Here is a 26,579-nt window from a genome sequence, read left to right as displayed (position 1 = left end):
AGTAGCTGCTGTTGACAAAAGGAGTGCGGAAGTCAATCATAGATAATAACAACCGCTAATTTGCGGTACATGTGCCACAGCAGTATTACCAGCAGCGTTATATGCAGAATTATTTGCAAACGACTTAAATCGAGCGCACGCCTGTCATGGCGGCATATATCAATTAGTTTTCGCTTTTGTTTATAACGTTGACGACAGGACATCAGTCAGCAATGGTGTAGAGATGAGCGAAGCCGATGCAGTGTTGGCTTCCTCTATTGGCGGGCGTTAATTCTGAGATTGTTTACTGTGGAAAGTGGATTAGATTTGGTTTGGTGCCGAATCAAGATTTTAGGAATTGCATGGCATGTCATGGGGAGAAGTGTGTCAGACTTGGCGACAAATATAACTAGAGTGTACGCCGGCTACGGCAAACCAGGACTGCTCCCGGCTGCGTACACAAGAAGCGGAATTGTCGATGATTAACGGGTGGATCACTTGCAAGGTAAGTTAAAATTATTGTCAGTTTTTGTGGTACATCTTTTGTCGGTGTTTTTAACTCTGTAATGGATACCTGGCGTCGTGACAGTCGCGTGCTTGATTGCTGTTGCTGTCAACACAGTAAACAAAATCGATATCTGGCATCACGACAGTCGCGCGCTCGATATGTGTTGTTTGCAAGTAATCTTGAAAATTACTTGTAATAGTAATGGCCTTGAAATGCTTTCGAAAAGCGGATTAAGGCTGCTATATAGCAGAGCGGAAACAGTCCCTTCCCGCAACCGTGAATACGACGTCGCTCACCATATCTTAATATGATTGCGCGGCTTCTCCTCATTATTAGAAGTGTTACTCGCAGAAATTCTTCCACGTGTCGGTTGTGGTGATCCTTTCCCGGGTTTCGGCCTCAAAATATGCGATGTAGCTGCAAAGTTAAATCAGTAAGAGGCGCCACTTGCTTTCACAACAATAAGAACATTTATTTACACCAAAGGGAAAGAGTTATACAAAGACATTGTAATATATTATTTTACCGCTCCTCGAAAAGAACTAAGCTAACATTACTGTCACCGGAACACCGACAGTTATACCTGACACGGAGACCTAGGCAAATGTAGAACAGGCTTTTGTGACTACAATCATCCACACCATGCTGTATCAGGAAGCTATAAGTTCTTTTATGGAAACTGCTAATTTAACTAGTGATAGACGCATTTCACACTATAGACGTTTAATTGCAATGTATGTACTGTGTATTCCAGAGCGTTTAAAGGTGATATTGGCCGGTTATGGGACGATCTCTAGATTGTAGTAACGGTCTTCGATTCGCTCGTCTATTCCGTCACCGTATTCCGTAGACCCTATGGTGGAGTTCCTACTATGATAGGAAAAAGTTAAGGTAAAAATCTGCAGGGAAAAGCGATAGTCGGAAACTATTTTGTAGGCTGTCCTAACAATTTACGGCTATTACATTGCTGCGTTCTATTTGCGCTTGCCTAGGCTATAAATGAAATAACTAAAATTTGTAGTGAACCTGGAACAACGGCAACGGACTTGTGTTTTCAGTATTCTTTTAAACTCGTCTTGAGTGGTGTTTGATGCCTTGATCTTGGTGAGGCCCAGTTTGAAGTTATTGGTATCTTGGTTTACTCTTCATCGGCCGATATTTTCCATTATCTGTGCAGTCGGATCTGACCGTTGGAAATCGGTCAGATTGCCGGTCGGTCGTGAACCGTCCCTACGTTGTGTAGCCTTCCAATGAAGAGGTTGTCGGTCTGGCTGCTTGTCTCACCTAAACGTGCGTTAGTGTTACTTCTCAGGCCGATCCTTGGAACCTTCTGAGCTCCGCTCCTTGTATTTTACATAGTGATTTCCTTTTTAGTCTTAAGTACTCTGTGTGGCCTTCAGCTGAGTTTTCCAGCTTAAATTAAAAATTAGAAATTTCTTTGTCTGGGCTTTAAACCTTGAGATGCTTTGGGTTTCGTATGTGGCCTTCAGCCGAGAGTTATGTGAAGCATTTTAGGACAAAACCTTTAGCCTATCGTAGTTCAAATTTAGAAGCTCCTCCCTTTAGGCCGTATGCCGTAAAATTGTTTTCTGCGTGGTGTGTGGCCTTCATCCGAGTTTTAATTTCTCTTAAGTTAAAAATTAAAAATCCTTATCTTGCCCTTAAGTCATAAGATCTTTATTGTTTAGTAAGAGGCCTTCAGCCGAGTATTACACCAATATTTTAAGATAAGGCCTTCAGCCTTTGCCGGCCGCGGTGGTCTCGCGGTTCTAGGCGCGCAGTCCGGAACCGCGCGACTGCTACGGTCGCAGGTTCGAATCCTGCCTCGGGCATGGATGTGTGTGATGTCCTTAGGTTAGTTAGGTTTAAGTAGTTCTAAGTTCTAGGGGACTGATGACCACAGCTGTTAAGTCCCATAGTGCTCAGAGCCATTTGAACCATTTGAACCTTCAGCCTTTCCAAATTGAAAGCTCTTCTTCTTAGGCCTTAAGCCGTTAAATTGTTTTGTTGATATGCGCCCTACAGCCGTGTTTTAAGCCTATCTACATTAAAGTTTGAAAATCTTTGTCTTGGCCTTAAGCCGTAATACAGTTCTTGATTAATGTGAAACCTTCAGCCGAGTTCTATGGGAAAAATTTAAGCTAAAGCTTTCAGCCTATTTATATTGAAGAAAACAATATTTTTCTAAACAAGTGAAACTTCCAGAAGAACTCCTGTACCTCAGTTCCTTGCTTAGGCCTTGTGCCTTGGATTTTCGATATGGCCTTCAGCCGATCTAAATTAAATCAAAGGAGGTCTTTCGTTAAAACCTTGAGAGTTTTTGATTCTTGCTTGTGTGATTGTTTTAAAAAATGAAGTTTATATGTTGAGTTATTTTGGCCCCTTTCCACAAAAATAACCGCATCTGCTCTGTCCTGCTAGCCCAGGGATTTCAATATTATCTGTTGTAATCAGCATAAAGGAGGGCAAGTGTGGATTATCTAGAAGTTGTGACATAATTCTGTCTTGTTCTTCTCTAAACAATCAGAGTTGTTTTTAGCGGTATATTCTTCTGATTGTGATGTCAGCTTACATAGCCAGCGAGAGGTTGGGAGTTGATATGGCCTTCCATCCAATGGAACGATAGTTTTGCATCGAATTAAGAATCGCATTCTTAGACAACAAGCCGAGGCAATTCATGGAATAGTATTCGGTCGCGATTTCTTACAATACTTGTAGCGGAAAAACAGCAGACCGTTGCAGATGGGCACGAAACGCTTACAATTTACATTCTGTTAGATGAATACAATCATCTTTTCCTTGACCATCAAGTGTGTGTAATAAGTGCGAAAACCGATAATACTGTTACGATGCACCCTCCACCATGCAGTCTATTATGGTTTGCAGCTACCATAAATCTCAGTGTATAGTTCCAACTGTGTTGCAGCTACCATAAATCGCACCGCTGAACGTTATAACAATGACTGAAGGCAGCTGTAATTTGGGCGATGTCCTCAAGCTCTAACGTATACGTTCCATTTACGGTATTCAATCAGTTGGAAAGTCCAGAAGTCCAGGAATACGAGAGAGGATTAGACTTACCAAGTTGCATTATCAACTAAAGGGCTAAAGTTGTATTTCAGTGCTCAAACAGAGGGGTACAACTAATTCGATTCCATGTGGGGGAGTTCATAAGAAAGCACTGACTGCAGTTGATGGCTTTTGGTGATATGTGTACATCGGTGGATTTCTCGCCTATTTTAGATTCATCGGCATAAAAATTCAACACTCCCTGTAAACACTATGTCCTTTTCAGTAATAATTAATGTTGTCAATTTAAAGTACGTATTTTGCACCCTTGTGGTACGCTTTTATTGACCCACGTCACTGACTCGGGGATGCTCGAACACATCATCATCTTTTCACGGATTCATTTTAATTCTTCAATATTTCGCTTATAGGAGCAGAAATTCAGTGTAAAGTAACTACAGAACAATTTGGTCTCATTCGTTAACCAACGGGACCATGTGCACGCATCGGCCTATCCTTACTGACTTTCTTTTGACCGACACATCTTTCAACACTTGCATTAGTGATGCTGTCGCGCTGACAAAACTGAAACAAACGGGTCGTTATAGATAGATTCAAGCATACACTCAACTGTTGAATTTAGAAATCACATGAAGAAAAAGAATGACCCTGCTTCGTTATACCCACGCCCACTGATAATGCTCTTTAAATGAAAATACGCATAGTAAGAAATGTTCTGCTGTAGTGGAGCAAAACTCTGCAGTTATTTTATTACAAAGGGAGATATACAGCAGCTGCAGAATAGATTCTCTACATAAGACTTGGCGTTCTTTGGGACTTCCTTTTGTAATACAGTCCAGACTGCACAATTATCAAATAAAGGAAACTGGTTTCAGTCTTTCAGAATGTCTAAATATGAAGCAGGTGGGCCAACGTTTATTTGAAAATAGTGACGTTTGCAATATATTTTGAAATAGTCTGTGAATTACGATCGTTGAACTGTTCTAGATCCAGGTGGCTTGACTTGTTCTCTTTTCTAGTCATCTTGGTTCAGCAGAAGGTTAGGCAAATTCTTAACCATCTCAAGAGGTCTGGTTCATGAAGACAAGGGGGAAATCTTGAAAAATTTGTCACTTCTCTAAATAGTGTAGCCCGAGGAATAAGAGTGGTAAGCCCGTGTAATGCTTACCATCCTTTAACAGATCTTTTGGGAGCAATTTTATGTATGATTCATAGCTTTTGGTATCACACTTTTTTCTGAAATGTATTTTGTGTTCCAAGTGAAATAAAGCATGTAAATTAATTTGTATAGCATAGGTACATATATCTGGAAGTAAGAACAAAGTAGAAGCTTATTTTTTTCTGAAAGTTAGGTACACTATTATGTTTAAAGCTGACTTCTAACAAAGATGTTGCTGTCATAAATTATGATTCAAAATTTTTTTAATAATGATTATCAAAAATTTCAGTAATTAATTCAAAGCTTTTCTTTAAAACACTCTTTAATTTTCAAATTTAAGTCGTAAGAATAGTCTACTTTTTAGTTAAATATGTTTTAAGACAGACGAAATTTCAGCCATCGATCTTTAATAGTTTTTAACCAATGCGCACCAGAAAATCAAAAAAGAATGAACTTCCTCGAAATTCAAAGTTAAGTTTGTGTCTCCGCCTGCCATGCATATCACTAACGCATCCCAGGTCGATATTCATCTTGTTTCTGGTGTTGTTCTCCCTCCATTTTCTTTTTCAGGCTTTATATACTTGCTTCTTTGGTGGCTTCCAACACTGATTTCTCTGCTTCGAATAGTCTCCTGGAATCGATAGCAGTTAAAGTGTTTTACATGTTTATTCCATCAGGCACTCCCATCAATTCCGTAACGTTAAACCTTGACGTTGCACATCATGTAAATATAGCAGAACACCCAGTGCGGCAAGTGAAAGAGAGGGACGGATAGATAGCGAGAAGGATTTAGGTGAGAGTCATAAATCCTTTCCAACGAAAATGCCCTCCCTTCATGCCTCCCCTGTGTTTCCACAGATGATATATCACTGATCTCATTTGTACTAAGATTACAGTACACGCTAGGTGCCTAGTTGCTTCTACCGCCCTGAGTGGAATGCATAAGTTATGAATATTGTTCACCAACTTGCGGTCTTCTATAGTTGTTTTCCCCTGCCAGAATATAGCACGTAGGTCGTGGGTCCTGTAATAAACTGTTGATGAGGAACTGGTATTATAAAAATAATTAAATTGTGAATTGGTTTGTTTAAACGGGGTGCTACTCGCTTTTTACTAGCGGAATACGAGAAACTGGACGATTATAGTCCATTTTATATACCCCAAGTAATTTCCATGCTTCACACTTTCACAGAAAATGAACAGAATAACGAACTGCATGTTTGCGTAATTACTGTGAAACTAGTTCTCAATTACATATCCAAAAACCAAAGATTCCTGATTAAGTTCTTAACCACTATCGACCGCGGCCGACAGCATATCTGTCCCCCGAGTCTACCGATCGAGCTATCACATTTTCAAACCAGACATTAATTATTATTATTAAGACATTAATTATTGATTGATACTGACCGCGGCAGACAATTCGTCTGTCCTCCGAGACTGCCGAACCAGCTCTTTTATTTACAAACCAGGGATTGTTAATTAAGCCATAATTGATACCAACGATGGCACACATGTCATTCCGCCGAGACTCTGATTTTAGAGCCGAACCACTTCTCCCGCCATCCTATTTAGGCGCGATCCGAAGATCGAAATGCTTCGTCTGGCTTCTCGTCTACAATTTGTTTATTATTCTCCTGGTAATTGACGCTTTTGGTATAATGGAATGATAGCATGTTACTGAGAGATGCTTTTATATGAAATGTAAGTAAATTCATTGTTTAGTTTTTCTAATGTTAATAACATAAGTTTATCATTTTGGCGCGCTACCTCCGAACACAGCAGTCACTAATTGTGGAGGAGGAAGATAATTTAGGCGATCTTTCTCACGATACACGCACAAAATACACCATCTGTCACCGTTTCCTCAGAACACATTAAGTCATCTTCCCACGGCTGTCTTCTCAACTGTTCTAAGAAGACCTTGTTGCTGAATTTGATGGCTGTAAGGCCAAAAATATTACACCAGCGCATCTATTTTCGAGGTAGTTAGTCCTGCCAGAAAAAAATTTGGTATCTGTTCCCGTATACAGTTATTAAAACTCTCATTTGAGTTTTCAGTCCTACCATGCTACTACGTGTCTAATAATCTTGTGTCACTAAGACATTAGAGACTAAAAAGTCACAAAAAACAGGAAAGTGAGAGCAGAATTCTGTTTTTATCACAGCTGTATGAGTAACATTGGGGCTTCATCACGTGTGTAGAAACATTTAAATTCCTCTTTCTTCGGTACAGAATTTTTTGGACAATAAATAAAAAAATCGATTTTTTGACACATATTCACGTACTAGTTAGTCCCCTTACGAAAGCAGACTACGCAACTGGCTTTCGCCAGTGAGTATAATGTCAATGGTGGAACGATTATGTTCTCAAAAAGTCGTTTTGAATGTGGACCCCAAGCACCAGAAGTTATGTGCAGTTCCCCTTCTTTACTACAGTAATAATATCAGCTATGAAGCCACGTGTTCCTTAGCCTGAAAGCATTAATCCATACAGTAGTGGCTGCAGGACGGGAAGAGATAGCGGAGGGTCTGCTTGGGCGCAATTGACATTCTACGGTGGCAGCCAAGAGGGCCGCGCAGGAGTCGGCGCGATGCTGGTGCCTGTAGTGGCGGTTCTGGCGCTCATCGGCGCGGCGTCGACATCAGCTCAGGTCCCGCACATCGTCGGCGGCACCAACGTGTCGATCGAACTCGTGCCGTGGCAGGTGTCCGTCCAGACAGGAGGCAGTCACTACTGTGGTGGTTCCATCATCAGCAAGTCCTGGGTGCTCACCGCAGCCCACTGCATCCATGTGTCAAAAAGTTACCAGATTCGCGCCGGCACCGCCGACTTGAAACAAGGCCAACTATACTCTGTCGTAAGGAAAACGATACACGAGAGGTACAACGTGCTGGCGTACGACTGTGACGTGGCGGTCTTGAAAATACGAGGACAGTTCAAGCTGGGAGATAAAGTCAAGGTATGGGGTAACAGAATTATCTGTATATAGCTTATCGATTAGAATGGTAAACAGCTGGATAGATAACCTTCACTCACAGGAGGAAAAACATCCATTTCTCACATTTGCTGCATCAGTAATCTCCCCATCATCCAACCCCATTGGGCTAAGCAGGTGGAAGTCGGAAGGTGGAGATCCGAGCTGTAGAGTGGACGAGAAAGAACCTTTCAATAAAATTTTGTGAGAGAAGACTTACCTGAGGCCTTACGCTGTCATGCAGAAGGAGAAATTCTTTTCCACTTTTGTGCTGATGAACGCGGTGAAGTCATTTCTTTAATTTCCTGAGGGTAAGAGAATACTCTTCAGACTTGATCGTCGCACTATGAGGCAAGACATCAGAAAGAATTAGCACTTCCGAATCCTAGAAGACCGAGGGTGGCGCTTTGAACTTTTTCTTCGGAGGAGAGATAGTGTGACGCCACGCCGTGGATTGCCGTTTTATGTACGGTTCGAAGGGGTGGGCACATGTTTCGCCGGCCGCGGTGGTCTAGCGGTTCTAGGCGCTCAGACCGGAGCCGCGCGACTGCTACGGTCGCAGGTTGGAATCCTGCCTCGGGCATGGATGTGTGTGATGTCCTTAGGTTAGTTAGGTTTAAGTAGTTCTAAGTTCTAGGGGACTGATGACCATAGATGTTAAGTCCCACAGTGCTCAGAGCCATTTGAACCAACCACATGTTTCACCGCCTGTGACGACATTTGGCAAAATATGCCACTATCAGTCTCGTAACGCGCAAGCAATTCAGCACAGACGGTCCTTCGTTGCTCTTTATGTCCTTTTGTTAGACTGCGATGAACCCAGCGAGAACACGTGCTAGAGTATCCCAGCTGATGGACGCCTGTGTCACTACTGCCCACAGAGACGTCCGCTTGTGCAGCGAAGTGTTTGACGGTGATCCGCCCATCACCTCGAATTAGACAGTCCGCACGTTCCAGCGCTGCAGGAGTCACAGTTGTATGCGGGCGGCCGGCACGCGAAACATCGGGCAGTTTTGCGCGACCTTCTTGTGATCATGACAGACACTTCTCACTAGGACTCAGCGTGCCAGGCCTCTTACACATTCCGGGAGCGTCTACGAATATCTGTCATGCTGTGGTTTCCCAGAAAAAGAAACTCAGTGGCAACTCTCTGCTTGGAACGCACTGCTAAAACGAAACTAGTCTCCTCCTAATCTATTTTTTATTTCCCTTCTTTCTTTTTTTTAAATTTTATTTTACCAGGTACTGTCACATTTCTGATGAATATGATACTGTGCTGGCTGTACCGCACTTTTACATCCCCTCGCAGTTTAGTTCTTTGGATGCGCAAAAATTATGTCCTTTTAAAAACCTGATTTAACTTTCAAGTTTTGAAACATTTCACCATGAGCTTGGACAGTTCTTGTTCCGCTCTTTGGCTCATGTTCGCAAAAACTGAACAGTCATTTCATCAGTATCCGAGCATTTATTCCTTCATAGATCGTGCAAAACGTCTCGAAATTCAGAAATAAGTGTTGAATCTCGCCTATAATCTTCTTAAACTGTGTCCTCATTTTCAATTCGTCAAACTTTTTCTGTGCAGTTATGAAGCCTCTTCAAGTACTGTTTGCATCTTCTTACCTATTTTCTGCTTCTGTTACCAGTTTACTTTTGTCATCTCTATTCGATGTGCTTCTTGTTCTGTTCCTCATACAATGGTTGATTATTATCTGTGTACGATGTCTATGGTACATTAATTTAATTTTTTCGTTAGCGCGTCACTTCCGTTGACTATCTATTGTCCCCTAATTTTCCTACATTCATGTAGACATTCGACATTTTTCGTTTTATTTGTTTCTTTACGAATTCCATTGTATCATCTATTATCTATAGCTGCTTCTTTTTATGTTTTTTTCCAGTCCTAGTACATTTTATGCTGTATTTAACACGGCTCTTTCAAGGCCATTCCGTTTGTTCCTTGACGCTAGTGCCTCCTTGAAGTTTCCTTCTGTATTCGTCACGTGGTCAGGCTGCGTGTTTGATTTGTTCAGCTTTTTTTAGGTTCCAATAGTTCAGCTGCTTCCTCTTAAACTTCTTTACTTTCAGTTGGCACTTCGCTACCTCTGTAGTAATATGCAGGAAAACAATACACGTCTCAAGGAAAACAAGAGAAGAATGGCACCGCCCAAGAGGGCCTTCTAGAATAAGAATTCTATTTAACAAGCACATCTGGTTCCACGCTAAGATAATTTCTGTTAAGACCACCACATGTAGTGTTCTCACATAATGCCGTGACACCTAAATGTTAGCAAAGCAGGAGAATGCTCGCCCCGAAGTTACGGAAATATGGTTGTGAAGGACAATTACACAAAATACGAATGAGATAATTCTACAAGAAATTGAAGAAAAGAAAGAATTACTGAATGTACTCGTAATAGGTCAACAGAAAGCAAAACTCACTGTATCCTTAATTAGACATCATATTCTTTTACACACTATTTTCGAGAGCAAGATCGTTGGGAAGAAAACGGGAAGACGACCGAGAACATCCCGTTTAAAGAAAAACATAATCAGTGATATAGGATGTTCTTCATAAATGGAGATGAAGAGGGCTGCTGAAGAGAGGAAGCTACGCCTTCTTTTGGAAAAGGAAACAGAAGAAGAGGAAGAAAAAGAAGGTAGTTCAGTGGTATTAGGTGAAGCTTACTATAAATGTCAGCTCCTGGGTAACTGATGAAGTCCTTAACTCGGTTCCGAAAACTTTGTTTCAGGTAAGTATATTCAAAGTTAAATATTTATTGATCACTTGCTATCTTCGACGTGTTGCTCGATCTCGAGATGTTCTTGTGAAGCATGATCGCGACGGCCAACTTGTGCCAACTAAAGGTCTCTATTGATCTGATTCCCATGACGTTTCGTTTCTCAAGGCTGAGCTGTTCAGTTATTTTTTATTCCCTACCTCCAGCGACGATTGCACTCCAGTTTCCCGCAGTCATAGAATTCTGTTTCCCTTTTACGTCGCATTACTGCAGCTATTAATGTTGTTGTGATCATGTCAACTGGTAGCATCACAAGTCCCTTACCAGCTCCTCGATTTTCACTTTTAAGTATTACTGGAGGCGTCTTTAAGTTCCTCCTTGACGAAGCCTGTCTGTGTATCAACCCCAACAGAAAGGAAAGCTGATTCTGCATTGTGAGCGAGACAGGGAGGTCAGATTGTCGTACCCTTATTTTGGCGTACCCTCCTTCCTCTGAAACTTGCTTGCGTATTTCATAAACCTTCAACTCCTACGTGCGTCTCCTACCGCCTCATGAAACACGTAACATTCATCCTGAAGTGGCAAACATGTGAGAAAGCTAGCACTCCGCATGCAGTGTTTTGTTCGTCTCTGTGAAAGACCGTGAGCTCGACTTGTTCTCGTCATTTGAAAGGAGATGCATGCCAGATAATGTTGCGACCAGTGCCGTAGGTGGAAGGAGCTGGCTGCTTCCCTGCTAGCTGCTAGCTGATACGTCCATCCTGCTGCCAAGGCGCCTTCCACTAGAACACTAAGTGCCAAGTTATTCCGCTGTGTCCTGATGCACTGGAGACGAAGTCAGTTTACATTCTCAAGTCAGGTTTACAGTTACCACTGTCTGATAGCCTATTTTATATTTCAGTTTTGTTTTTAGGGTTCCGTTCCTCAAGCGGTAAAAACTGAATCTTTATAAGATCACTTTGTTTTCTGTCTGTCCGACTGTTAAGACGAATCAAGCTGAAATTTGTGCCACATGTTAAGCTCAACAGTCTCTTGCCGGTGTAGAAAACGTAAGCTTTTAACTCGATGCAATCAAAAGATACAGCCATTATTACCACATATATTGATACTCGCAAACTCACTCATCAAAAACTATAGGGTACTTCACGTTTATCTAGAATCAAAATTTGCCAAGAATGAAAGTTGAACTGTACAACAAAACGAAAAAATTCGAAAACTGTGGATTTGTAATCATATCACATGAAAAAAATATTCCTTTTGTCATTTATTGTCTGGCTTCAAACTTGAAATAGAAACGTTCTCAAACTTTTGGAATCCCTGGGATTGATACCTTGCCAGTATAAATGTCGATGACAGGCAAAGATCGTCGAGATTTTTGATTACTGAAATGGATGAATTGTCTGTATACATCTTAAGTTTGTACGGTACCCTCAGAGCGCCCGTCCAATTATTCTTATTTTTTCTGACACTCTACCTTCTCTCTAAAGATGAAATTTGGGGTTCAGCTCGAATATTTAAGCACTGTAATCCAATCGATCCGCCTCTTTTTTTTTAAATACAAAATGCTTTGTCCTTTCATACGAAACACCCGATTTTAAAGTGTTACCAGAGTGTGATAAGATGTTATTCCATCAAATGTTTCACTGAGACCTGCATTCTGTTTTTTATTGGTCAAAACTATTAATTACCAGCCACCGAAGTTTCTGTCGACAATGAAGATTGTGGTGCCTCCCAGGCGTGAATGGCGTTACTGTGTGTACACTGACGAGCCAGAACGTTATGACGCCATACACTATCGATGTAAATCCGTCCAGGCGATAGCAGCATCACCTGGCGAGGAATGATTGCTAGTTAGACACACGCATCATGCCTCCAGTATCCGTGAGCGTGCTGGCTATGTGTGGCAGACTGTGATGAGCCGGAGGCTCGGCACTAGCATTTCGGAAACTGCACGACTTCTCGGATATTCGAGGAGTGCTGTTTGTGAGTGTCTTCAACATGAGGCGAAACCAAGGTAAAACCACGTCCATACGTCATGGGGTTGCGCTGCCACCCCTTATTACAGATGTCAGATGTCATAGAGTGGGCAGACTGGTAAAACAGGACAGGACGCGAACTGTGGCAGAACTAATATCAGACTTTAATGCTGGGAAGAGTGAAAGTGTGTGTGAACACACAGTGCTCCGAAAACGCCTAAAATGGGCCTCTGGCCGACGATGCATGTATGTGTCAATGTTAACACCACACCACGACATCTATAACAGAAGTGGCCGTGTAACCATCGGTACTAGACATTGGCGTAGTGGCAGGGCTTTGCATGGCCTACTGATTCCCAATACCTTCTTCATCGTGCCGATGGGAGCGCGCGAGTTGGTCGTCTTCCAAGGGAACAGCTCGTTGACACCTGCACTGCAGAATAGAATCAAGTCGGCGACGGCTCCACTGTGCTTTGCAGAATATTCACGTGGACATCCATAGGTCCATTGGGGCTCGTGCAAGGCACCATGACGGCCAAGGAGTATCGTACATTGCTTGCAGATCACATACACTCCTTCATGACGATCATGTTTCCCAGCGGCAGTGGCATTTTTCAACAAGATAATGCGCCATGTCACAAGGCCTGGATGTGATGGTTTTGAGGAACACAGGGGCGAGTTCCAGTTGCTGTGCTGGCTACCAAACCCGCCATATCTGAACCCTATCGAACACATCTGCAATGTGACTCAATGTGGTTCGTAGCTCATCGCCCCCTCCCTGGAATTTACGGCAAGTAGGAGACTAGTGTGTGCAGATATGGCGCTAGCTCTCTCTTGCGACCTACCAAGGCCTCATTCTTCCATGCCACGATGCGTCCGTAATAAATGTGGTCATACCGGCTTTTACTTAACTGGTCATAATGTTCTGGGTGATCAATGTATATTTTAAACTAGCAACATTACAAATTATTTGTGAAGATTGCAAACAAAAGAGTTGTGCTGATACATTAGAAAATTAAAATGAATGTGGATTTATAAAAGGGTACTAGTAAACTGTCTGTTGGATGGAGTGGCTGAATGTAATTACAAAAGAAAAACGCAATGCTCATTGTGGACACAACTGCGCGAGTGACCACGTGGTTTGAGGCGTCTAACGACCCTACCACAACAAAGGTCGAAATTTAATAATGATTGTGGTGTCGCTCACGCTGATAAATACTGCATTTTCGGGCAACAACAAAGTTATTATGTGGCAGGTGTCATTAGAGCACAGTTAATAAAGATATTTCACGTAATAATGAATAAACTAGGCACTCATCTTTTCGTGTTTCCCACGCTGGTCTCGTTGTAAAATCATGGCTCAATCGTCGAAAATCTAGGTGGTGATGATTCCAAGCTCGGATGCAAAGAGGCCTAGGTTTTATTCTGCTATATTCAAAAGTTTTATAGATGTGTTTCACAAACCATTCTTGAACATTACACTTTTGCAGGACAACGGTGATGTAAAAAAGTAATCAGCACTCCGAATATAAGTTACACTTCCTTTTTATTACTTTTGCTGCAATATCACGTAACACACAAAACATCACATCACAATACAAAACATACTTGAAAACATCTTCCTCACTGTTAAAGTTCACATTTTATAAGCTGACTACAATATGCGTCTTCCCCACATGACGTCCAAGACATGACTATTTCAAGGTCCGACTAAGTAACTAATAATCGCTTACGCGCCCAAAAATCAGAGTTACAAGTACGTCAAAGATCATAGTGACAAAAGAAAGAATACACATAAGAATAATATCATTGCAATACAAACATATCGATGTATCAAAGTACCTCTACATTAATGAAATCAAATCTGAATGTTGTCTTTGAAATATGTAAACTACTTTACAGAAACACAGTAGGATATTACTGGTATCGAGAGGTTCAGATGAGGTGCCGTAATGGTTACGTAATTCAAGTACCATTACAGGCGCCATGTCAGGGATTGCACAGCCCCTTCCGCCGGAGGTTCGAGTGCTCCCTCGGGCATGGGTGTGTGTGTGTCGTTAGCATAAGTTACTTTAAGTAGTGTGTAAGTATAGACACTGATGACCTCAGCAGTTTCGTCGCTTAGGAATTCACGTACACATTTGAACATTTGTGGAGACCAACCACTAGGTTAGACAGGTGGAGGTATCACGTGCTGTGACTCATCACTGCATGAAGAATCGAACTGCTTTATAGACCAATGGTAGCTTCGTCGACTCCTGTCATGATGAAAAGTGGAACAGTGAAAATAGATTAATATCGGCTCTCGACGGTGCTGTGCTTAAAGTACTAGATACCTTTGAGAGGAGCTTGACTCAGATCTCTGGACAAACACACAGTTCTATGTTTTCCGAAATAATGTAAGAGGAATTCTGAAATGATTGATTTCCAGCTCCATCCATGTCCAATTAGAGCTGTTACTTTGTCTCTGAGCACCTTGTTCTTTGTTACCTGGAACAGAAGCTCTCGATAGTATCTACATCAACACCTACATCTACATCTACATTTATACTCCGCAAGCCACCCAACGTGCCACTGTCATTACCTACCTTTCCTGTTTCAGTCGCGTATGGTTCGCGGGAAGAACGACTGTCTGAAAGCCTCCGTGCGCGCTCTAATCTCTCTAATTTTACATTCGTCATCTCCTCGGGAGGTATAAGTAGGGGGAAGCAATATATTCGATACCTCATCCAGAAACGAACCCTCTCGAAACCTGGCGAGCAAGCTACACCGCGATGCAGAGCGCCTCTCTTGCAGAGTCTGCCACTTGAGTTTATTAAACATCTCCGTAACGCTATCACGGTTACCAAATAACCCTGTGACGAAACGCGCCGCTCTTCTTTGGATCTTCTCTATCTCCTCCGTCAACCCGATCTGGTACGGATCCCACACTGATGAGCAATACTCCTGTGTGAAATACCCTACAATAGGTGCTTATGGTAGGCTCATTCGACAGTACCATTGCTAACAGTGTACAAGGGCATGTAACTCTCAAGAAACTGTGGTAACAGAATGCCTCATGCCACTAGCCCCTCCAACGGAACCTGCTGACAAGTCATGGTAATATATGTATGCCATTTCTGAAACAAAGAGAACATTTTTTATCAAATGTCCTAATATAAATAAAAATTTTAGCTTTGTCCTTTCCCCATTTAAAAATTTATCTATATCCATGAACGAAATTTTCATTTTACTAAAAAATAATTTTTTTAAAATAAACTTCAGTATTCAAAAACCAAAATTTAAAAAATACAAAAATTCTAAAATTAATTCAAATTCAGTAACATGAGCTGATTAATCTAGATTTTGTTTTTTACCTCGATAAATAAAATTTAATCTAATGATTTCCAGTACTTTATCTTCATCTTCTGAAAAGATTTTAGTATAATGATCTGGAAGAGTAATAAAACTTTTTCACTATATTTAGTTCAAAATAGCTTTTGTAATATTCTAAGATATGTTTCTTTTCAGCTCTGTTAATTTAGTATACATTTGTGTACAGCCATTACTATAACTGTTAATTTCACTTGCTAGATTTTCAACACTACCATTCATGTTCATTTTGTTTTGCTTCTATTTACATAGAAAAAAGTCACACTTTCAAATGTTTGCAATTGCAAATGTTAAAAAGTTGAAAATACTTAATTTTTGAAATTGAAAAGGATTTAAAAAGGATTCCTGCCTCGTTGTTGCACCACTCAAAACACATCGTGCGTGCAATAACGCCACCGCAGCTCCGCGTTATGTTTACTCTGTCTGGCCTGCTAGCTGCCGACTATCGCTACACACTGCCAGCGGTCCCAGACTTCATCGCCCAGCCGCGCATTTACTGAATTTTAACAAAATTCCTCTTTTCTACGGCGAAGACTAATACCAGCGAAGCACTGTTTTCTGGCATTGCTGCTTTCTAACAGACAACCACATTATCTGTGAACAGTCTTAAAAAGCTTCTGATGCTTTCTACTTAATCATTCATATACATTGTAAACAGTAACGGGCCTATCACATTTTCTTGGGGTACCATGGATATTATCTTTACAAGTGTCGACTTTGTTCCGTTAAGAGTGACTTGTGTTCTATCTCCAAGGAAGCCTTGAACCCAGTCGCAGAGCTGGTCCGATATTCGATGAGGTCGTAGTGGAACGGAGAATAGTACTGTTTGGCAACCCTATAGAATGAATTCAATCAGTTTCACCCCCGTCAGGCCTCAGAAAGTGGTACCCACGCCCTACTATGGAATGCCGATATGAAATGTAGTGCAGTTGCCAAGCTTTATTTCTGAAGAGAAACGGAGGAAAAGAAAACTTCAGACTATGGTATAAAGATCCTACAACAGATTATTGGAAGACTTCAAAGGTACTGCTCCTTTCAGTAGACTTGGAATGACTTCTACTTGAAAACTAAGTACAACTACCCTCCTCTAAAATATAATCGTTCAGCCCATGCCATTCCATTGCAACGAACCAGTAAACAAACGAAGCACAATAGCTTTCCCTACAAAGCTTATTCAAACTGTATTCACTTTCCCATAGAAAGCATACGAACGCTCCCCAGATGTGGTCAGGAACGGAAAAAAAATTCCCCTATAATACTCAATAGTATGAAGTTCAAAGCCCCAAAAACTTACAGAAATTTATTTTCTTACTCTATAATCCGACGAAAATCTTATTACATTTTAATCCCGTCCGACTCAGATAGGGAAAGTTATTTGACAAATTTGATGGTACAGTGGTTGAGTGACAGACAACGAATCCAAACGTTCGAGGTTCGATTCCTGGTAGTCGTAAGATTTTTATCTGTCTAATCGATTCTTTCAAATGATAAATGTCATTTCCACCATTGTTGGCGTCCACATTAAACAGCACGTCCTCTTCTAAGTGGTTAGGTAAGTCACTTCAAAGGTCGTAGAAAAGAAATTGGCAACCATTTGCAACAGCACTGTGCTTAGTAAAGAACTATAGATTTGACGCCAACCTTCAGTTTGATGACGGCATTACCTTTCATCTGCACGCTACCTACAGGACTGACACATAGTGTGTTGCAGAACATTTTTAGTTTCCGCCTTGCAAGTCAGCCTTCGACTTTAAGCAGTTCTCTCGTGCTTGGCTGCGGCTTTCATTATGTGTTTACCAGTTATAGTGGCTTGCAAGAAAGGAGGCGCGTGCGTGACGCTTCGTGGTCAGGGTTTTTTCTATTACCCACAGCACTTGCTCTAGCCGTTTCCTACACTGGTAACTAGCGACGTCCGGATACGTGCCACATTGGGAACCTCCGATCAAACTCTCGCAGGAAAAATTATATGCTGAGGAGACTATTGCTGTCCCTTGTTAACGCAATACTTGTTGCGTTTCCGTTACGGCACGAACAATGAACATTACAGTATGGCTGTGCTCCACACTTAGACCGGCATATGTATATTTTTTTAATTATATTCATTTTATTATTTCTGTAATACTCCGTTACATGTCTGTGTTACATGCAATATATGAATGCGAATATGTACAACTGTAGACTGTATAACGGAATGACGACAGTGAAAATTTGTGCCGGACCAGGACTATAACACGGATTTCCTGTTTTACACGAACGTTCACCTTAGCCGGTTTGTTTTCTCTGTACGACTCACAGTCAGTCACAAACTTTCACATATCGTCGTTGATGCGTTCTACTTTAGTATTCCTCACTTCTATGTCTTACACATCGCCATAACTGTTTTTTTCTCCTACATGTTACGATCATGCGTTACACTACTCTGGACAGCGAATGGTTGCTTTATACTGGTAACACATGATTCGTTGATCACCCCTTGCAGCAAACGACGTATCCCGCTAATTGATAAAGTCTATCAACTAAAATTCGTTTAAATTACGCTTACGGAAAAATTTAGTTTACTTAGTGTATCGTTTGACATCTTGTTTTCCTTTCTTTCCTCTAAATTTAAGCTCAGTAGCTTTACGGTTGTTTCTCTACCATGTTCCAGCACATTCTTCAAAGTTACCACGCAGACTTCAACATTTAATCCATTTAAATATGCACTTTTAGGTTTCCAGCTTCCACCCTAAGCAAAATGCTGATCAGCTATTCCCTACATGTTATAACGCACTATGTAATTCCCGTGCGATGGGTGGACATTTCATTTTATCTGAAAGTCACTACCTGGTAACGGCAGATAAATACGATATTGAAGTGACTGTCTTGTTAAGAAGTGCGATGCAGTGCATGCTTGTCCGGACCAACACTTCTAAACAATACAGGCACTGTAATATCGTATATGTTACATCTAGTTACCTCCTTTTTGGTGAACTACAGGTGGAATACGTTGTCAACGAATAACATAGTCTCTATCCCCCCACTGTTTAATACACTATCTGATCAGAAGTATCCGGAAACCCCCAAAAACATACGTTTTTCATAGAAGGTGCATTGTGCTGCCACTTCCTGCCAGGTACTCCATATCAACGAACTTAGTAGTTATTAGACATCGTGAGAGAGCAGAATGGGGCGCTCCGTGGAACTCATGGACTTAGAACGTGGTCAAGTGATTGGGTGTCACTTGTGTCATACGTCTGTACACGAGATATCCATAGTCGTAAGCATCCATAGGTCCACTGTTTCTGATGTGATAGTGAAGTGGAAACTTGAATGGACACATACAGCAGAACAGCGTACAGGCTGACCTCGACTGTTGACTGACAGAGACCGCCGACAGTTTAAGAGTGTCGTAATGTGTAAAAGGCAGACACCTATCCAGACCATCACAAAGAAATTACAACCTGCATCAGAATCCACTGCAAGTACCACGACAATTAGGCGGGAGGTGATAAAACTTGGCTTTATGGTCAAGCGGCTGCTCATAAGCCACACATCACCCTGTTAAATGCCAAACGATGCCTACCTTGGTGTAAGGAGCGTAAACAATTGACGATTGAACAGTGGAAAAACGTTGTGTGGAGTGACTAATCACTGCACACAATGTGGCGATCCGATGGCAGGGTGTGGGTATGGCGAATGCCCTCTGAACGTCATCTGCCAGCGTGTGCCACCAGTAAAATTCGGAGGCGATGGTGTTATGGTGTGTTTTTCATGGAGGGAGCTTGCACTCCTTGTTGTTTTGCGTGGCACTATCACAGCAGCAGGCCTACATTGATGTTTTATGCACCTTCTCGCTTTCCACTGTTGAAGAGCAATTCAGGGATGGCGATTGCATCTTTCAACACGATCGAGCACCTGTTCATATGCACTGCCTGTGGCGGAGTGGTTATATGACAATAACATCCCTGTAATGGACTGACCTGCACAGAGTCCTGACATGAATCCTATAGAACACCTTTGGGATGTTTTGGAACGCCTTCCCGGGTTCGATTCCCGGCGGGGTCAGGGATTTTCTCTGCCTCGTGATGACTGGGTGTTGTGTGCTGTCCTTAGGTTAGTTAGGTTTAAGTAGTTCTAAGTTCTAGGGGACTGATGACCATAGACGTTAAGTCCCATAGTGCTCAGAGCCATTTGAACCATTTTGGAACGCCGACTTCGTCACAGGCCTCACCTCTCCTCATTCCAGTACTCCGTGAAGACTAGGCTGCCATTCTCCAAAAAACTCTGCAGCACCTGATAGTACGTATGCCTGTGAGAGTGGAAGCTGTGATCAAGGCTAAGGGTGGCCAACACCATATTGAATTTCAGCACAACCTATGGAGGACGGCACGAAATTGTAAGTCATTTTCTGCCAGGTGCCCGGATACTTTTGATCACATAGTGTATTTATACTTATAATTTCCATACTCTCTTAGCTCGTCCAGATAGGGTTAGATTAGAACCAATCAGTAAACACATGGAAAAACGCGCTAAACCTCATTTCCACGCAGTAGCATTTTAAGCAAAGGTAGCAGTTTCTTAGATGGAAATAAACGGTCAACTATTGACAAGAGTTTTTCAGAATGAGGTTTTAACTGAGAAACGTGTTATAATAAAAAAGTAATGCTGTGGAACATTTACTTGGTGAAACACACTAAATGCCTCAAACTTCATTTTCTGCTGTTGCTTCCTGTTTTTCTTACAGATAGTGCGTCTGGCGACCTCCCGTCCGCAGGAGGGTGCTTCGGTGCTGGTGTCTGGGTGGGGGGCAACGTCGGAGGGGGGCAGCACATCGAACTTCCTGCTCTCCACCACTGTGAAGGTGGTCTCAGTGTACGACTGCAGGAGGTGTTACCCCAGCGTGGGGCTGACGAACACCATGATGTGCGCCGGGGTGCCCGCTGGCGGCAAGGACTCGTGCCAGGGCGACAGCGGCGGCCCCCTCGTCCACGGCAAGAAACTCGTCGGAGTCGTCTCCTTCGGCAAGGGCTGCGCGCGGCCTGGCTATCCGGGCGTCTATGCGGACGTGGTTTCGCTACGCAAGTGGATCACCCAAAAAGCCCGCATCAAGTAACTGTGCAATGCGGTCCACATGGCAGTCGCTTTCGAGCACCAGGCGTACTTCCATATTACGAATATGGTCTTCAGTGTGTCCACAATAAACATGTAGGGAGTTACGTGACTTGGAGTGGCATCGATGCTGAGATTGCTGTAGGCAAGCCACAAAAAGGTGGTTTATACACATAAAGCACGTGTGGCGTACGCTACGGGTTCCGTGCTGTCGACGCCTCGCATATGCAATGCTCACTTTGTAGAGGATGATTGGCTGTAACCTGTATCGAACCGAAAATTGCTGTTGACGACTACGTCCGCAAGATTCTGTAGCACTGGAAAGAAATGAATATGGACCTAAAATTGTTTTGGAACGTTTGAGAATATATTCGTCGTAGTTCTACTTCAGTATCCCCCATTTTTATGTCTTACACATCGCCATAACTGTTTTTGTTTTCTACATGTTACGATCATGCGTTACACTATTCTGGACAGTGAATGGTTGCTTTATGCTTTACACTGGTAACACATCTTTTGTTGATCACCCCTTGCAACAAACGACGTATCCCGCTGATTGATGAAGTCTATCAACTAAAATTCGTTTAAATTACGCTTACTGAAAATTTACTTAGTGTATCATTTGATATCTTGTTTTACTTTCTTTCCTCTAAATTTAAGCTCAATAGCTTTACAGTAGGTTTCTCTGCCATGTTCCACCACATTCTTCAAAGTCACCACGCAGACTTCAACATTTAATCCACTTAAATATGCACTTTCGGGTTTCCAGCTTCCACCCTAAGCAAAACTCTGATCAGTTATTCCCTACATGTTGTATCACGACGTTTTACTGTATACCATACTCCTACAGAGTGATTTGCGAAACATGTTTCTGTTCAGAAGACTAATTTCAGAAGTTCATAATGTGATCCATTTTGCTTTTAATGCATTCCTTAGTAACCGACTGTTAGTTTTACAGCCTGTATAAGTCGTGCTTCCGAAAGGGAGTAAATGTCTGTTCTGTCTGCCAAGAACCCGAACGTTAATAAAACTCTGGAACCGCTGTTGTGTTACTCTTCCGTGCAGGGAAAATAATACTGAGAGAAACCTGTTCATGCAGTCAGTTTCAGCATATACGCAGCCTAAGTAGTTAGTGGTCCAGTCACTTTACTTGAGTTTTCACACACTAATTATTCGTAAAAGCAAAGCTAGTGCTTGTATTACTAAAATAAAATTTTATTGCACTTTATCTTCAAACTGTATATATAAAAAAAGTACATATTGCTGAATTGTTGCCTCAAAGCTCATCAGCGCTACGGTTCCTACGCGACCTTACAATGTTCCTTCCACGTTTCATTCTGGATCCTACACATAAGCCAGATAAAAGAAACACATCGTAAACTATGTTTTTCAAATTTATAATTCGTGCCTCGGCGCTACAGCTTTGTTACTGGTGGACAGAAGTAAATTTGCTGCAATCGGTGGTGCGGCAAATAAATCTTGCATATTCGCTGAGTACTTGCACGATTTGCAGCCTTGTACATACTAGTAGGTTTTATCGATTAGTTTTCGGAAGTGCTGTCGGATAATTATCTTTTCTTGTACCAACTGTAACCACAAAACTATAATCGAAAATTCGATTAACAATGAAAACTACATGAATTGCAACGATCTCCATCCTGATTGGTATGCACCCCGAGCAAAATCCAACTCCAGTGAAGTTAATTCTAAGTTTCCTTCATTCAGTTATTTTGCGATTCCTAGCCATGAGGTCAGAGAAAATTTGTGAATAGTTGTGTTATGAGGATTATTTCTTTTACTCTACGTAGAGCATTTGCTGCAATGATATTGTACATTACAAGATACAAATATATGCTTGAGTGTTCTCGAAAATCAGAGTGCTGTCTTTGAAAGGCAGTTCTTATATGTGTAGTGCTTACCTTAAACAGGAACTTGCCAAAGTTCGATCAGTGTGTATATTTCGAATAAAATACAGATCTGCTTTGTAGGAATCGTCGAACTCCCAATTACATGGAACCCTCTTAATTCTTAATTCAATGCCAGTGTCTACTAAATCAGTATTCCAATAACTTGGCGTTACAACCGGAATTTATTAAATGTTGACTATACATCAGACAAGTGATTAGCCATTATGTGAGGCTGATATCCAGTCCAGACTATGACATTCAGCCAACTGAACAACCAACTATTTCGAAAAGAGTTAGCCAGTTTTTACATTAGTGCAGTATATTATGTTCGAGTCGTTGATATTCCTTGGAGGTGCATGAAAAATTGAAGAGAGTGTTAAACTGTGTTGTAACTTTCCCGTACCTACCAGGTTACTGTAAATCAAAATACGTTAGTCTTAAAGTTGACTATGTTGAAAAATAGATGAATGATTTTGATGCTTAACAACTCTTTGTTAATGTACTTTTTGTCCGATCTTCCTTTTTTTTCCCTGTTCTACAAGCGTGTGTGCATTAATTTTCAACCTATCCTCGCGTACATTGTGGTAATTGCTGCAGTGGTTCACTTGGCGATTCGTATTGGGTGCTGTAGGCGAGTTTTGATTCGGAATGGTGCTTGTTTTCAAGGAAATCCTGAAGACTAAAATCCGTCAGAACCTGGAGCCGTGGACTTTCGTGTTCAAGTACTTTACCGACTGAGTTATTCAAGCACAACTCATGACCCGTAATCAAAGTTTCTCTTGTGCCATGAGCTCTTTCCTACCTTCTGAAGTTGTCAGAAATTCTCCTGTAAATTTTGTGACCCTACCACTCGTGGTAGAAAGGATACTGTGGAAAAATATCTTAGCCGCAGCCTAAGGGATTCTTTTCAGAATGATTCGTTGCCAAATCGTGGGTTCTAGTTGGTGATGAAAGGTGATGCTTTTCCATCGATTACATATTTGTTTAAGCCCTATTCACATTAACCTTTAACTTCTCAGTAAGGGATTTTTACTAATCAATAGTCAAGTGCCCAAAAATTAGTAGGAAACACGTTCAAGCTTTATCAATTACATGTAGTACATCTCAAAAGGCTATAATGACTAGTGCAGAAGTAACTGTTAAAATTATTTGTACTTCCTGTGCACTGCATAATTAGTTGAGAATGACGAGTACGAAAAAATATCTTCCATAGGGCAGCTGAGACAGTGCATTGTATACTTAGTTGAGAATTATGAGTACGAAAAAATATCTTCCACAGGGCAGCTGAGACAGTGGGGATGTGGGTGCAAGTGTAATAATATCTCCTTCTTGGAGACAAGTTTGTAACAACCAACTGCCAAATATCAATAATAATAATGAGGCAAATTATATACCAAACAAGCAATACGGCTTAGAGACAGATTTGGCGACTGTTCCAGAAACTCTGGAGCACTGCCTTGGCAGAACAGTATGGCTGAAGTCTATAAGCGTAAATAAATACAAAAGTAAATATTGCCATAACCAAAATTATGCACCTACTTCAAGTAGTAGTATATGTAATAAATAATGTGACTTACATTATTATATATTTCTCTCTTCGCCAATGGTCATGGCAGCTTCCAGTTCCTTCAACCATTTCATACTAGATGCTTCAACTGATCCTTTCAGAATCTTGCGACTTTTCTCTTTTCGTGCTTACATGTGGATCACAGATTTTTAATTTTATTTTTTACATTCAGCGCATCAAATTCGGGTAAATTTATTGCTTCAACATATTTAGATGAGCAGCGTCCATTATGTTGCTATCTTTCTACATATCCGATCTGAAGTCTCACAAATATTCACGCGTTTTGTACTCTTAGACAAATTTTAACGTCATTTTATAATGAATTATTCCAGGCAAGCTGCAAATAGCTGAATTACTAGTGCTTCTTCCTTACCGTAAGCTAATTCGCCTATGGCGTCATTTGCAAGTAAACATCTATTTGGAATACAGACCCATATTGCATCAGAGAGACAACTGACGATTGTCTATTTATTGCTAGACTGTTATAAATCACGCAGTTTTTGTTTGTGTAGAGTTTTTTCTTGAAATACTTTTGAAAAGTGCACTGATAGTTTATTCTCGTTGATAAACTGTCAGGCTATCAAAAGTATTTCACGAAAAAATTCTAATTAAGTAGAAATTAAGTGACTTATAATAGTCTAGCAATAAATAGACAGTCGACAGTTTACTCGCTGATGAATAGAGGCGTCTTACTTGAGAGTGGCGCTACAGCCCAAGCAAGGAAGAAGAACTATATTTAAACGATTTGCAGTTTGCCTAGAATAATTCATTATAAAATGTTATATTATGACGTAGTCTACGCTCTCGGCCCGGCCGAAAAGAAAATTTTAACGTCGTTTCACTGGATCACTCAGACATTTTTCTAACAATTTAGAAATGTATCATAAAAGAACGCTCACATCAGACTTCATTTCACTGACACGACAGGTCACACCGACCGGGTAAACAGCGAGCAGACCGCCGAGGCTACATCGGCCGAGGATGAGGTACTTACTCGGGTGAGAAAGTGGAACACCTGTCTGTGCATTGTCTTGGCAAGATCGCTTGCCCGTTGTTGGGCCGAGCACAGGCTGTAGTTACCACATTAGCCGAGCATTCCGCCGAATGCACTGGCTCGGCCCAGCAGTCGGCAAGTGTAATGCCTCCCTCCGCAGCCTTTCATGGGACCCGCACTCCGGTCAGTTCGCTCGGCCGCCGACTGCAGGCAGCCGCGCCTCCGCGCATTGCGCGTGGCAACTACCAGACATGGAGCGAACGAAATTTGTCACAGGGACACCAAAATGTCACAAGCGCAGGTCCCATGTTACGGTACGGAAACAGAAACCGACAGTAGCGCTCCGAATAGCCTGGCAGAAAAGTTCGGATTCGGGAAAATATGGCGAGATAATCTGTACTCTTGCTTTGCGAAATCCGGGTACTAAATGACAATATTTTTCATTTATACTTTATGGGTAGGTCTTGTAGTGTGGCGCTAAAGCGTAGCTACTTGTAAAACCTACTACTGGAATTTCCTCCGCGTGGCTGTTACCAAGTGGATATTATGTTCCTGATTACGACCTTTTTGTGTATATTGCACTCTTCGAATTGTATTTTCAATGTATTTTTCGTATTTTGCTTAATTTTTCCTCTCGTCCATATTGGATGGGGTAAATATTCCACATTTGTTTTTGTTTCATATGGAGCAGAAACTGGTTTCGTCGTATGGTATTCAGTGGACTCATCGTTATTTGTTACTACTTATGAATCAGTGTGTGTACTGCTCGATTTACATTTTAAGTATATTGCTCGTAGCCTACGTTATTTTTTTTCCCATCCGTTATTCGTACTATCGTATTTAATGGAGGCCACCGAATTTTTTATTGACTACTAGCAGCTGTTAATAACATGTGAAAGCATTTGCGTAACTACTGTAACATTTTTAGCATTTGCAAGGAAGAATGTTCTAGTCGCCAAGTCCATAAAAAATACTCATCTACGTCCATACTCTGCGAGCCACTGTGAAATGGAGGGCACTCGTGGCAAGAAACTACGTCCTTCAAAGCAAAATTACAACTCATTCCGTGACAATATGTAATAAAGTTGCATACCAGTACCGTCAAAACCATCAAATGAGAGAAAATACGGAAAGCAATACACTTAGCAAGCATTTAAATCGAGCAATTCACAAACAGCTTCGTAAGCAGCAACAAATGCACAGAATCCGCAGAACGCCATGAGACGAAACCAGCTTCTGTTTTGTCAGACAAAACCAAATATGGAATCATTTATCCCATCTAA

The 26,579-nt window shown here is 41.5% G+C and overlaps 1 protein-coding gene across 1 annotated transcript; it reads left to right on the top strand.

The window, feature by feature from the left end:
* The first annotated feature begins 7,270 nt into the window (after positions 1 to 7,270).
* LOC126252667 (trypsin alpha-3-like) lies at positions 7,271 to 20,832 on the top strand. Its single transcript, XM_049953569.1, has 2 exons — positions 7,271 to 7,639; positions 20,464 to 20,832. Exons 1-2 carry the CDS (start codon positions 7,271 to 7,273, stop codon positions 20,830 to 20,832), a joined length of 738 nt encoding a protein of 245 aa, XP_049809526.1.
* Positions 20,833 to 26,579: the final 5,747 nt, after the last annotated feature.

The sequence above is a fragment of the Schistocerca nitens genome, chromosome 4, assembly GCF_023898315.1.
Source record: "Schistocerca nitens isolate TAMUIC-IGC-003100 chromosome 4, iqSchNite1.1, whole genome shotgun sequence".
NCBI classification, from domain to species: Eukaryota; Metazoa; Arthropoda; class Insecta; order Orthoptera; family Acrididae; genus Schistocerca; species Schistocerca nitens.
This window is presented reverse-complemented; position numbering and strand designations above follow the sequence as displayed.